General features: G+C 35.4%; 1 protein-coding gene across 1 annotated transcript in view; it reads right to left on the bottom strand.

The window, feature by feature from the left end:
• Nucleotides 1-13,981: 13,981 nt before the first annotated feature.
• Nucleotides 13,982-14,552, bottom strand: part of LOC102859246 (pantothenate kinase 3-like) — a 30,803-nt gene continuing 30,232 nt past the window's right edge. The window contains exon 7 of the mRNA XM_006884330.1: nt 13,982-14,124. Coding sequence (XP_006884392.1) covers nt 14,074-14,124 — 51 coding nt within the window. The 3' untranslated portion in view covers nt 13,982-14,073. The remainder of the gene's footprint in view (nt 14,125-14,552) is intronic.

A 14,552-nucleotide genomic window follows, 5' to 3' on the forward strand; every position in this document is an offset into this window, starting at 1 on the left:
GTGAGGGAATCCATTCGTTCAGGCTGTGGAAGCCTCATGGAGCTGCAGCAGCTGTGCGGTGCGGCGCGGGCTCTGCAGGGGGGTGGGTTGGGAGCCATGAGACTCAACCATTTCTCTTTGGGAATCTTTGAATTCCTGTTGTTGAGCCTTGATCTTCACTGAGGGCCAGTCATCAACTGTTTAAGTGTTCAATTATCAGTAAGCCAAAGTCTGTGGAAGGCCATAATGGCCCTTCTTTAAGTGGTTCGCTGCTCCTGCAGCTCACCACGCTGTCTCTGCCTCCGCTGCCATCTTGGATCTCGTTTTCCAACTTCTTCAGCTTAAGAAAAGCTGAGTGAGTCCAGTCCTTTTGATTTTCTGACTCCAGCTCTTTACACATTTTATTATGATATCTTGCTTTGTCGTCCCGAGCTAAAATAATGGTCTTATACAATATTTGTCCCTATGGGACAAATAATAATAATGCTCTCCAGTCCCTATCAGAATCATTGCTCCTGCATGCTGTATAGTAGTCCATCATTGTACCACAATTTCTCAATCCATTCCATTGGGTTGGATATTTGAGCTGTTTCCATGTTCTTTATTATTTATTATTATTATTATACTAGTTTATTGACAAAATTAAAATACATTGTTTTACAGAACAGATTCTTCCAATTTTCCTCACCCCTCATCAAATTGTATAATCCCATGATTAATCCTCTCTCCCCGTGCACATCCACATCTCTCTGCTTCCACCCTTCCCTCCCCACTTGGATCCTCATTCTACAATAATGGTTTTATACAATATTTGTCCTTATGGGACTGAGTCAGTTCGAACACTCAGCATAATGCTCTTCAGTCCCTTTCAAGTTAGGTAATAATTTACAAAATCATTGCTCTTGCATGCTATGTAGTATTGCATTGTGTGAATGTACCATAATTTCTTAATCCATTTGTTTGTGGTTGGAAATCTGGGCTGTTTCCATGTCCTTGCAATAGTGCTGCTATGAACATTGATAACACCAATGTCTCTGTTTGTGCCTCAGTTCTCATTTTCTCAGGGTATTCCAAGTAATGGAATAGCTGAGTCTTACGGAATGTCTATGTTCAGCTTTATGAGGAAATGCTAAGCTGCCTTCCAAAGGCAATCCCACTAACCATGTGTTCCTATCTCACCACCTCTCCTCCCAAATTTATTACTTGCTGTCCTGTTATTATTTTGCCACTACTACTAGAGGGAGATGATATCTCATGTTGCTTTTGATTTTCATCTCTCTTATTGTCTGTGATTTTGAGCATGTCATCATGTGTCTGTTGGCCTCCCAAATACCTTCCTCTGTGAAATTTCTTTCCATGTCATTTGTCCATTTTGTAGTTGTGTTAACAGTCCTTTTCTTGTGGAGGCCCTGAGGGATTCTGTAAACTTTTGACATGAGACCCTTGTCTGAAATGGTATTGCCAAGTGCTTTTCCCCAGTCAATAGGTTTTCTTTTCACTCTGTTGCAGAATGTTTTTGATGCGCACAGGGGTTTAATCTTTAGAAAGTCCCATTCATCAATTTTATCCTCTTCAGCTGGCTGTGCTTGGGAGTTTTTTTAATACCATAGACTAGACCGTCTAAGCTTGATCTCAGTTTATCTTACGAACTTTATGGTTTGAGGCTTTACTTGTTGGTCTCTATTATACACCTTGAGGTGATTTTTTTTGTGTATGGTGTGAGATGCAGATCCTGTTTCAGCTTTTTGCAGGTAGCAGTTCAATTTTACTAGCAGCATTTGTTGAAGAAGTTGTCATTTCCCCATTTGATAGGTTATTTCCTTGTCAAATATCAGTTAATCATAGATAGCTGGATCTATTTCTGGGTTCTCAATTCTGTTCCATTGGTCTATGCCCATGTCATTGTACCGGTACCATGCTGTCTTGCTGACTACCTCTGTGTAGTAGGTTTGGAGGGCAAGGGCTGCTATGCTTCCCACTTAATTGTTTTTCAGAAGTGCTTTGCTTATTTGATATCTCTTTCCTCTCCAAATATAACTTGACAATTACCTTTTTGATGTTGAAAAATTAATTTTGTATCTGTTTTGGGATTGTGTTGAACATGTAGATTGCTTTTGGTAGGACTGTAGTTTTCACATATCTCTCATGAATATAGATGCAAATATCCTTAACAAAATCCTAGTCAATAGAATCCAAAAGCACATAAAAAAAAATTTATTCATCCTGACCAAGTGGGATTAGTAATAGGTGTGCAAGGATGGTTCAACATAAAAGAAAAATCAATGTAATTCACTGTTAACACAAAGCAAATAACAAGAAGCATATGATCTTAGCATTTGATACAGAACAGGCCTTTGACAAAATCCAACACCCCTTTCTGATAAAGACACACAGCAAAATTGGAATAGAAGGGAATTTCCTCCACATAATAAAAAGAATATATGCAAAACCAAGACTCAATTATCATTCTCGATGGAGAAAGACTAAAAACATTTTCCTTGCAAACAGGAACCAGAGAAGGAGGCCAACTGTCACCACTTCTATTCAATATTGTATTGGAAGTTAGGGCACTACAGCAAGAGAAGGAAATAAAAGACATTCTGATTGGCCAAGAGATGGTTAAACTATTACTATATGCAGATAATATGATTGTGTACACAGAAAACCCCAAGAACTAAACAAAAAACCCTGTCTGGTAGTTAGTAGGCCAATTTAGTAGAGTGGCAAGATTTAAGATCAATATCCAAAAATTAGTGGAGTTCCTCTACAGTAACAAAGAGAACTCAGAGAACAAAACCAAGAAAGCAATACTATTTACAATAGCCAGCTACAAACTGAGATACTTGGGAGTGAATCTAACTAAAGACCTGCACAAAGATCTGCACAAAGGAAACTACAGAACATTTTTTTCAAGACACAATAAAAGACCTAAAAAAAATGGAAAAAATGTGCCTTGTTCACGGATAGGAAGACTCAATATTGTGAATATATATATATATATATATATATATATTTAAAAAAGCATGGTATTTTCAAATGTTTCTTATGCACAAGGAAGTCATACAATAGTTAAATTAATTGTAAGATGATTAAAAATCGAAATTATTCAACTGTGGTACTGATAGAGTACTGAATATACCATGGACTGTTCAAAGAACAAATCTGTCTTAAAGTTCAACCAGAGTGCCCCCAAGGATAATGAAACTTCTCATCTACTTTAGAAAGTTATCAGGAGACACACAAATCTTTAGAAAAGACATCATACAGAATCAAATCCCTATGCACATCAAAAAATTTCTCCAACAGGGTGAAAAGGAAAGCCACAGACTGGGAAAAAATATTTGGTAATGACATGTCAGATAAGGTACTTATATGTAGAATTTATAAAATACTCAAGCAACACAACAAAATAAATTTAAACAACCCAATTGAAAAATGGGCACAGGATATGAACAGACACTTCACCAAAGAAGACATTCAGATGGCAAGCAAACACATTAAGAAATGTTCAAAATCCCTAGCTCTAAGAGAGATACAAATCAAAACAACTATATCATTTCACCCCAGTAAGAATAGCAAAATTTAACAGAACAGCAAGCAACAAATGCTGGCGAGGTTGTGAAGAAACTGGAACCCTTATTCACGTTGGTGGGAGTGTAAAATGGTGCAACCACTGTGGAAGGCCATATGGCGTTTTCTCAAAAAGTTGCAAACAGAAACAGCATTTGACGCAGCAATTCCACTACTGGGAATATACCCCAAAGAAACTATCACCACCATCCAAGCAGATATATGCACACCCATGTTTTTCACGGCTTTGTTCACAATAGCACAGAGTTGAAAACAATCTAAATGCCCATCAACAAATGAATGGATCGAGAAGCTCTGGTATATTCACACAATGGAATACTACACTGCTTTGAAAAACAAAGAACTCCTAAAATATTATGCAAAGCAAAATGGATGACCCTGGAGGACATTATGCTGAGTTAAATCTCTGTCACAAAAGGACAAATACTGCATAGTGCCACTGTTGTAAAATGGGACATCAGGGTTGGCGGGAGACTGAGAAAGATGGGATAAATTATGTATATGGCATTGAAACAAATGACGGAGAGAACTGTTTAAAAGGGATATATCATTAGGTATTGTCATGACAGGAGTCCAGAATGAAGGTTGCCTAGTGGACTGGGGGGAGGGATTGAATAACAATGAAATAATTTTCCTTTTACTTTTCAAAGAGAAGAGTGAACTGCGGGGGAGTTTGGGCACGGAGAAAAGTGCAACAATGAATGAATGGAAATCCAAAGTCTGTAAACTTTGATTATAATGAATAATAAAGACATCATACTTACAAAAGCAGCAGGTCTGTAATAAGAGGAAGACCCTCAAGACAATGACTTGACAGTCACTACAACCACAGGCTTAAGCACAGAGATTTTGAGCATGGTGCAGGATAGGGCAAGGTTTTGACAGTTGTCATGACTTGTGGTCAACTTGATGAAACCTAACACCACATTTATTTATATTTGCACTTCTTTTTCTCCATGGCTTTTCTCTTACGTGTATTTGTCCTGCATCGTACTAGTTGATTCTTGTTCTTTGATTTTGAAATAATTATTTTTATTTAGCTAATATTCTGGTGCCATGTGCTATTTGCCCAACATGCAAAGCGTGTGAAAAAGGAAAAAAGCACTGGAATGTACTGATAACTCAAGATAGTTTTGATTCTGCAAATAATTCGCTGTGTGACCTAGGGCATTTCAATTGAGTTCTTTTGGATATTTGCTGCGGGGTGTCTGTTTCCTTATAAAACTGTTTGCTGCAAGGGGCTCTTAAATGAAGAGAGTTCAGATCTTTTGCTCTTAGGGTCACCGAGTTGTACTAGACTCGACAGCACCTAACATTATACAACGCTGAGTTCAAATCAGGGGTTTTAGATTCCATGTAACTTTTTGGGTTTTCTAGTCTCAAACTTGGGTGGCCAGTGCTTTTGATGTGTGTGACACATCCTCAGGTAATTCTAAAAAGAATTTTGCTCCTAGACTTCACATAATTCAGGTTGGTCAATTCAGTTTTGTTCTTCACAGAACCGGGGAAGTTTCAGATTAAAGCAGCATTATGAGAAAAGTCCCTTTCACCTATACACACCTTCTCAGATGCTAGTAATTCCATTTCACATGCTTCTCCACAACTCGAATCATAAATTTTATCATGACCACCAGAGGGAACTGGATGTACTGTCCAAAAGTTATTTTATGTATATTCAAAAAGGCTTTCCCGTCCACCATAATTTGATGAGTTTGACACAGCTGCATACTGTAGAATAATGACCACAGTCAAAATAATAAATTTTTCTATCACTTCTATTTTTTCCCAGGTTCTTGGTTATACTTCCTTCTGGAGACCACAAAGAATATACTTCAACAAAACTCGACATTGATAGAAAGAAACATCTAAGTACAAATAGCTCAGACTTTTCTCACTGGCCTAAATATAAAGGTGCTGGTGGTTTAGTGGTAAAGTGATGCACTACCAACTTAAAGGCAAGTGGTTCAAATCCACCAGCTGCTCCAAAGGAGACTGATGGGGATAATCTCCTGTGTGATTTACTGCCTCTGAAAACCCACTGGAGGGTCAGCTAGGAGTAAGTTCTGACTTGATACATAACAATAAAAACTAAAAGGAAAAAAAAAATACAGTTGAATAAGACAGAAGAAAACCTTCACCACCATCTTGGACAAACTAAAAAAAAGGAAAAAAAATGTCTTCAATAAAATAGAAAACTTCTGATTTTTATGTCAAAGCCAAGCCACAAGCTTGGTAAAAGAAGAGTGTATCTAACAAAGGATTTCTATCTTGAAAATATGGAAAAACATGATTAAGGAAAAATCAGTATTAAAAATGGCTCTTTAATCTTTATAAAAATATACAAATGGTCAAGAAGCCCTTAAAAGTAATTTCAACGTCATTAGTCACCAGAGTCTGCAACAGTTAAAACCACAAGTTATTGTGATTTGGCTCCAACTCAGTGACCTTATGCACACCCTGAATTTGGACTTTTAGTCTCCTAAATGGTAAATTTGTGTTAAGTCATGTACTTGTGGGATCTCCATTTTAGCAGAACTAGATATGACAGTAAGTACTCACCTACTTTGTGAAAAGGATGTTCAAGTACCAAGCAGGGGCCACGCTTCCCACGTTTGTTTCAGAAAAAGATATATACTGATGAGCTCTGGTGGCCTAGTGGCAAGAAGCTGCACTGCAATCCCAGAGGTACATGGTTCAAATATACCAGATGCTCTGCTGGAGGAGGGACAATCTCCTCCTGTACCGGTCAGATCACATTTGACGGTACACACACAAAAATAACAGCAACCTATATATAGCCACAAGGACACCTGGGATGATCTAAAATACACTGCCAACCGGTTATTTTCACTCTATACTTATTTCGATCCTTGTACCTTCCTCTCACAGTTTTGTATTGGTGTAGTTCAGAGTTACACTGAGTTACCCAAACAACATGGAAAATCTTCTCCAATGTGTTTTATAGCTTCCAAAAACATAATGGAGGTTCAGCTGAGTTGGCTGACTCCAAGGTAATACATAAGCGCATGCACATCTAAAAAGCTGATAGGCTACATGTGCACATACACATGCTACAAGATTATGAAAATATCTCAACCCAAAATGTTTACAGCGTAGGCAAATTTGGAAATGCAGAGGTCAAAGTTCTAAATCATCACATTTCCCCACTTCCCTCTTAAATTTAGTATGGACCATGTTCATTGACACCAATCTACTATTTATGTCCTAGCAACTTTCCCATGAAGAATATGAATTTTAAAAACACCGTTGAAAACATTTCCAGTAAGGATATACACTTGCTCACTTTTTGGTACTTCACAACTGTGATTAACAATACAGAATCTACTCTTTATTAGCAGTAACAAATGCAAAAACACAAAACAAGATTAGTGCTGGTTGTGAAGGGTGTCAGTGTGGTTGGGCCACAATTCTTAGTGGTTTAGCAACTGTTTAATGATGCCATTTGGCAGTTCTAGAATGTCACACACTCCAACTTCTGTGCAACCTAATCATGCTGAGTGAGGTATAGGTGTATATAAAACAGGCTCACTTCAAGAAAAAGCAGGTGGCTCACATTTTAATATCTGAGCAAATCCTAAACAAGTCCAACGTTTGTGCTCTCCACTGTTTGGTAGGGTAATTATGTTTTTTTACCTTTATGTAAGTGAAGAGTACAATGTATTTCCTCTAATTTAGTAAGCAATTTACTGGATTTATGCCAAGAACTGGAGATTACTAGGTAGACTTAACAAGTCCTTGCTCTTATTAAGATTACACTGTATTATAGGTTGATGGTATGAATCAACCAGCAGCTCCACAGAACAAAGATATTAAGGGTGTTGTTATGTTCCGTCGAGTCGCTTACGACTCACAGCAACCCTATTTACAACAGCCCTAAACCCTGCTCTATATCGCACCATCTCCGACACACCCATCCCAATTACCCCAGTCACTGAATCAATCCACCTCATAGGGGGCCTTCCTTCTGCACTGTCCCTGCACCCTGCCAAGCATGATGTCCCTCTCCAAGGACCGGTCCTTCCTAACAACAAAGTATGTTAGATGGAGCCTCAGAATCCTTGCCTCCAAAGCGCCGCTCAGTTTAACCCTTTCCAGGATGAATGTTTTCCTAGCAGTCCATGGTACCCTCAATACTCCTCTCCAGCACCACACCTCAAAGGCATTGATTCTCCTTCTATCCTCTTTAGTCACTGTCCAACTCTGATGCATAACAAGTGATAGCTACGGTAATTTCAGATCTGTTTTATCGAGTCATTATCCAGTCAAAGGTAGTGGGTTATAATTAACATCGGATAAAATCACAACTTAACATTTAACTGTAATAGAAAAAGTAGGAGTCCTATACAAAATAAAAATGGCAAACATACATATAGTAAACAATTTAGAGAATTTATTTGGAAAGTAGGAAATACAAAGCGTGGTTCTAATATTCATTCAGAATAAGAACTAGAAAAAAATTAGAGTAAAGAAGGCAGAGTACTTGGTTGGCTTAATGGTCATACAAACAAGCAAATAAAACTTCCTTTCATGCAAATAAGCATTAAGGAAAAGAGTACAGGAATGTTTACAGAATAGGCCACAAGTAGTTTAAAAATTTACATAGAAACTGTACATAAATGAAAAAATAAATTAGGTCATTTACAAGAAATGTTTTATAGTTTACATTAGACTATAACTTAGTTTACTATGAATAAAATCTGTAACACATCATACATTTTTACATCAGATTCAGGTTTAGAAGAATTCAGGTATTACAAAGCTCAAATTTAACAAAAACAATGTAATTGACAGTATAAGGCAACTTAAACATAAGTGGTTTCTTGTAAGTAAAATTAACAAAATTTAAAGGGTTCTCTACATTCAGATATATGACATTCAGTTTTAGTTAAATCAAATTTCACTACAGTTAAAGCAAACAGTGTATTTTAAAAAAACAGAACTGTTTTATCATTTACATCCTAATTCATTAATTATATTTGGGAAAAAGTTATTGATTTTAGTTCTCTGAAGTTATCTTCCATTTCTAAGTGATGGAAATGAAACAGAGCCACTTGAGGAAAAGTGTTGAATTTCAAAATGGCTTAATACCTGAAACACAGCACTACTGACTGGTGCCAGGTGTAACAACCAGATGAACTGGAGATATTAAGTCAAGATAATTTCAAACTACTTCCATTATTTATGTACACTTTACAAATTACTAAGTAAAAACTGAAATGTTTTCTTTGCATGTAACTGGTAAAATAAGTATTACATGCAAAAGTTGTAAATAGCAAAAGCATATTTATATCTTACTGAATTTTAGTTGCATATATATTTCAAAACTTAAAACTTCATTCCTTTGGAGCAAACATTTCTCATTAGTTCTTTGAAAGACAAAATTAGGAGCATTTGCAGCAAAACAGTAAATTAAGATCCTTAAGAACTAAACCCAACCTGTGACTACAGAAGCCACAAAGTAAAGATTCTACAGCTTTTTTCCTAGAGAAAAACAAATTTTCTCCAAAACACATTCAGTATTAACTATAGCACTCACTTGAGAAGCCCCAGTACGAGCTCACTGCTACATTTATGTTCTTCAGTAAGCTACAAATGTCAAGCACCAAGTCTTCAATAATGAATGTGGATATGCCTGTAATCTATGGTATCAGCTCACGCACAGGTCATTAAAGTTGTTTAAAAGGCTGCTATGAAAGGACACACTGACAAAGGAGACTAATCAGAACTGACTTTGACAAGCACTGTGGCAACTGGACAATTAAAACAGACATTTGGATGGTGGGGGAAGAAGAACAAACTGGGGAGGAGGGTAGAGAGAATGGTGCAGCAATGAAGGAATGAAAACCCAAAATCCCTGTAAATGTTCATTAAAACTAATAAAATTTAATAATAATAATTTAAAAAACAAAAAAAGGCTGCTATGAACTGTGTTGGACAACTTGCTAACATATTATTCTAGGATAGATTGCCCTGCCCAACATTTATCTTTACAGTAATCTGAAATAACACATAGCTTGAAGAAATAGGCAGCTTAAAAAAAAAAGCCAATATACCCAATTTTCAAAAACCTACAACTTCAGTGGAATGTTTCTTATTGTACAATGGAAGAATTTTTACAAATAATGCCCATTTAATTTTGGAGTTAAGGAGTAAAAATTCTAGAGTCTGTTAAAAGTTGCTGAACTGAACCAATGTGTCTGTGTGTACATACACACGCTTACATGTTATGACATCTACTTGGCAGTAACAATGAAAGAGATTACTACCACTCTGTTAATTTAATGAGAATCCAAAATCTATTATCTATTAATATATGAAAAATATTATGTAGTGATTTTAACAGTATATAAGTATTAACATTAAAATATGATTTCAAATAGATGAACAAACTGTTTTAGTTCTCCCAAATATTCTTTTGTCACAAGGGTACTTGAATCATTTTTTATCATAACATTTTTGAACATGTAGAGTTTAAGAGTTTCAGTTTCTTTCATTTCACAAATGCAATAAAATTTAGAGAAATCAGAACCACAAGGGAGTGATACCTAATTACAGCAATGAATTATGACCTCATGCCTACTGTGTAACATGAGAACAACAGAATACAAACTCACTGCCTCTGGGGAGGCTCTGACTTGTGACGACCCTCCACTGGGTCTCTGAGGCTATAAATCTTAATGAGATGGCTCATCTTTCTCCTGTGAAGTGCCTGGTGCAGTCAAACTGCTAGAGTTGCTTGGTCTTTTGGTTATGGTACAGAATATGCTACAAGAGATCCATAAACAGCACAGATTGCATTTATGAAACCATGAGCATCTGGAAGGGAAAATTACTCAAAACTCAAGATGTGGCATAAAAGCTAGAAAGATTCACTTTTCCAGACACCATTACTTTTAAGGGCATACTCAATTCTCTTGGGTTTTTACTGATTATTATTTTGTCCAGGATAAGACAGTTACTGTCCTAAATATTAAAAGTAAACAGCAATGCAGAAAAGTGTATTATTTTCTGGGTTAAATCTGATAAGGACTTTGAGAAAGCAATGTAATAAAGCTGATGATTTCCTTTTATCTGAGAGGAAAACACATTAAAATTAATACTAGGTGTATTGATTGAGAATTAGTGGTATAACTGACACTTGTAAAATATCTTTAATAAGGTCATTATTATAAAAAGGCAATATATTTCCAGTATTTTGACAGTAAGTCAAATCAAAATAACATACATTAAGTTTTGTGATCATTATCTTTTATCAATTCTTACCATTCATAGCTTTTGAAAAAATTGCTACATTCTCAAATTTAAAAAACTCCATAAAGTGCTCAAGCACAGTAAGTTATGAAAAGATGTTGTAAGCAAAGTGGTTACAGAGGACATTTGGAACTACTGCCCACTTAGATCTGGCCCACACAAATGCAGCCTCAGAAATCTAGGGCAGCTGTGAGAATACAGAACACTCTTTAAAGGTAAAAGCACCACTGGACAAAGAAGAACCCTCTTCACTTCCAGTTCCATTATCCAGTGTTTACAGAAAAAGACTACATGGTTTACAATACAGTGATCAAATCTGCACTCAGGAAGTCTTGTGGACTTTTTGGCAAATAATTTTAATCTACAAGAAGATTATAAATTACTGTATGTACTGGCAATGCCACTAACTTTTGCTAAGCTAAAAGTAAACATATTTCTTACTAATTTAAATTGGAGTAGTTGAGCAAGAATGCCGACTGAGAGGGGCAAGGAAGTCTAACACTTTAGCCTTTGGAGAATCAAGTAGATTAAAAGGATCCAGGTTACATGATGCAAAGAGTAAAGGCTTATCTTATTTATACAGAATTCAATGAAGAAAGAAATTTTTTTGTATCTTCTAAAGTCCAATGGAGGTTTCAAAGTCATTAGAATTGTCAAATTTCCTTTAGTGAAGTAAATACAAATTTGGAAAATCCTTGCAAACTTTCAGGGTATGTCTGGTGCAATTTTACTGCTCTATCAGTAACAAATGGAAACTATACTATATAATGAGATAGGATATAATGAGAAAAATTTTGGAATGGTCAAAATATGGCACATCTGTATAATATAAACTCAAATAAGCCACTTCTGCTCCTCCTACTTAAAGAAACATAGTAATAGCATTAATTTTAAAAAGTTTGTTACAGAACTGTCTTAACACAGTAGTCATCATCCCTATGTGGCTACATCCACACTTGAGCACTTGAAATGTGGTTACTCTTACCCTAGGTGTTTGTATAACATGTGTCAAATAAAAAAATTTAAATGTTTTCTTAATGTTTTATAATGATTACATGTTCATATAACACATTGGACACATTAGACTGAATAAATTATATTATTAAAACAAATTTTTGTTTATATTTTTTAATATGCCTGCCCGGAATCATTAACATTACACTTGGCTTGCATTCTTTTTCTACTGGAGAGCACTAGTTTTGGTGGGTTTTTTTAAGAACTAGTTTTGAGCTTTTATGTTACCTATTTATAATGCCACGCTCAATCCTGGGAAGCTTTCATTGTAATTCTGTATTCTTACTTATACCAATAATTCTAGAATATATATAAAAAAAGGTAGGAGCAACAGGGCTGTTCACATACATTTGCAGATAATTTCATTTTCAAAGACAAATGTCTAAATCATAGTCCCAAACTAACCAAACAGTAACGGTCAAATTAATTTAAAATTAAATGCTTTGACTATTCATATTTCTTTCTGCATTAAAGTCTGCCCCAAATCAATAAGCTTCAAACACTTATACCACAGATATAAACCTTAAAGTTGGTATCATTCAAAAAGAAGACTTTTATTTGCACAAGTGCCCACATAAAAAACTTAATCTAAATCAATGGCATTCTGAAATATTTAGCTGCCAAAATGGAAACAAAGTGTGAAGCCACTGTTGGTTTTTAAATTGGCCAGTGACTAACATTAAATTCAAAGTTGCAAATTCTAAACAATTACATGTTTTCTCTAAACACAGACTTCTATTATCCATGTGTTTAAGAAAACCTGAAATTTAAGTACTTGAGCACACTTTTTTTAAAAGTACTTGGGGAAATGTGTAGCGAAAATTTTTCTCAATTGAGCACTCCTGACTAAAATTATGGCCTGTAAACACACAGTAATGCGAACCTTTTTAAACTCTTTATACAGATAAAGAGTAAGTAATGTGAAATACCTCACTAGTAACCAAAATTGCAGTAAATATTTGAAACATTTTTATTAAAAAAACCAAACAAAAAACAAAACAAACATAGCATTTTCCCAAGGCAACTAGACTTAGAAATTTTAGAATAGTAATTAACCAGAATGTACGAAACACTGATCTTTTCATAATTTTGCAAAACTGCCTTTGACTTTCATAATGTTTCACATTAACTCATCTAATCCCACCATCTTTTTAAAATACATACGAATCTTTTAATGTGGCAAATAACAGAATAAAGTCTCCATTTTTGAGGGTTCAAACCTAATAAAAAGGAACAACCAAGTCTGAGCCTGAGAGAAATTTGGTATGTTGTATATTATCGAGTTTTAACCAACCCAGAGCTGACCCTCCAGGTTTTCAGGCCACCGCATGGGAAGAAAATACCCATGTTTCTCCCTTAGAGAAGCTGGTGGACTCAAACTGCATGCCTTTATATTGGCAGCACACCTCCTTACCATTAGAACACCAGACTCTACGGACACAGTAAGGTCCTATTAGATTAGTCCCAGGGCCAAATAAATTCTCAAGCAATTAAGTCTCCAAATTATAAGAATGAAACATTTTTAAATGCAATGATTGTAAATAATGGGGCACAGAAAGTGTAGCATCATCAAATATGTGAATTTACTATAATCTTTTTTTTTTTTAAAAAGGTAAAATGTAATGATTTAACTAAATTATAATATTTGAGAAAGGTAAGCACATCTGGTTACGTGAACATGCTTCTTGGGAAATATGTTAGAAAAACTCTAATTATGAATAATTAACATTGTCTCATTTCTAAAATCACATGAAAAATTCTACTTTGCTTTTCAGTAATTCTGATACTGGGCATATATTACTGTCCTTTCACTAATAAATACACACAGGAAATGGACTTAAATACACAGAATCAATTTTTTTCATAAGCTAAATAAACTTCTGAGATGTGAAGATTTTGTTTGAGCATACAGTACTGCAATGGTGGCTACATAAAATAGAAAACTTTGAGAGGAAGCTCAATAATCAGAGGCTGTATTGCATTTAAAGATTTAACACTGGCTATATACAGAAGGGAAAGCACTTCAATTAAAAATACTTCACATGTTCCCAAGAGTGCTCTTTCACTATGGCAACTCTTAGCAGCGTACTATTTTGATATTGAAAAATCAACAGGAAAATTAGTACTCTTATCCTTTGGTTCTGAGTGACAATGTATTAATAATGCTTCTGGTTTTCACTTCCTCTTGGATGACAGTAGCAGAAAAAAATCTGATGTTTAGCTGAAATTTGGCAGTCCAAGAAGTGCACCAACTGCTCCAAAGTATCCCTGTATGATTAAAAAAAATAAGTTAACATACTGTAGTTACTAATATAGCATACAATATTAACTCTTAAAAACATTATTTGTTCAGGAACTGGGAAATGAATTAAAATATTAAAAATAAAATTTCATTCTCAATAATGTATATACATACAACTTTGAAAGAAGCATTTCAAGTGAGGTTTTTTTTTTAGACACCAAAGCTTTTGGGGCTATTATAGGACTTTTGATTCCTTCTTTACTCAATAAACTGTCTTCTTGGGCTCTGACTGCAACATTCACAGCACATCATGAGCACACCATTGTGATTTGTACAGTATCAGCAGTGACAATGACACACATGGACTGCTAGGAAAACAGATTTGTCCTGGAAAGGGTTAAACTGGGTGGCTCCTTGGAGGCAAGGATTCTGAGGCTCCGTCTAACTTACTTTG

Source organism: Elephantulus edwardii, unplaced genomic scaffold (assembly GCF_000299155.1).
Source record: "Elephantulus edwardii isolate Elephantulus edwardi_28Jun2011 unplaced genomic scaffold, EleEdw1.0 scaffold00033, whole genome shotgun sequence".
Classification (NCBI taxonomy): Eukaryota; Metazoa; Chordata; class Mammalia; order Macroscelidea; family Macroscelididae; genus Elephantulus; species Elephantulus edwardii.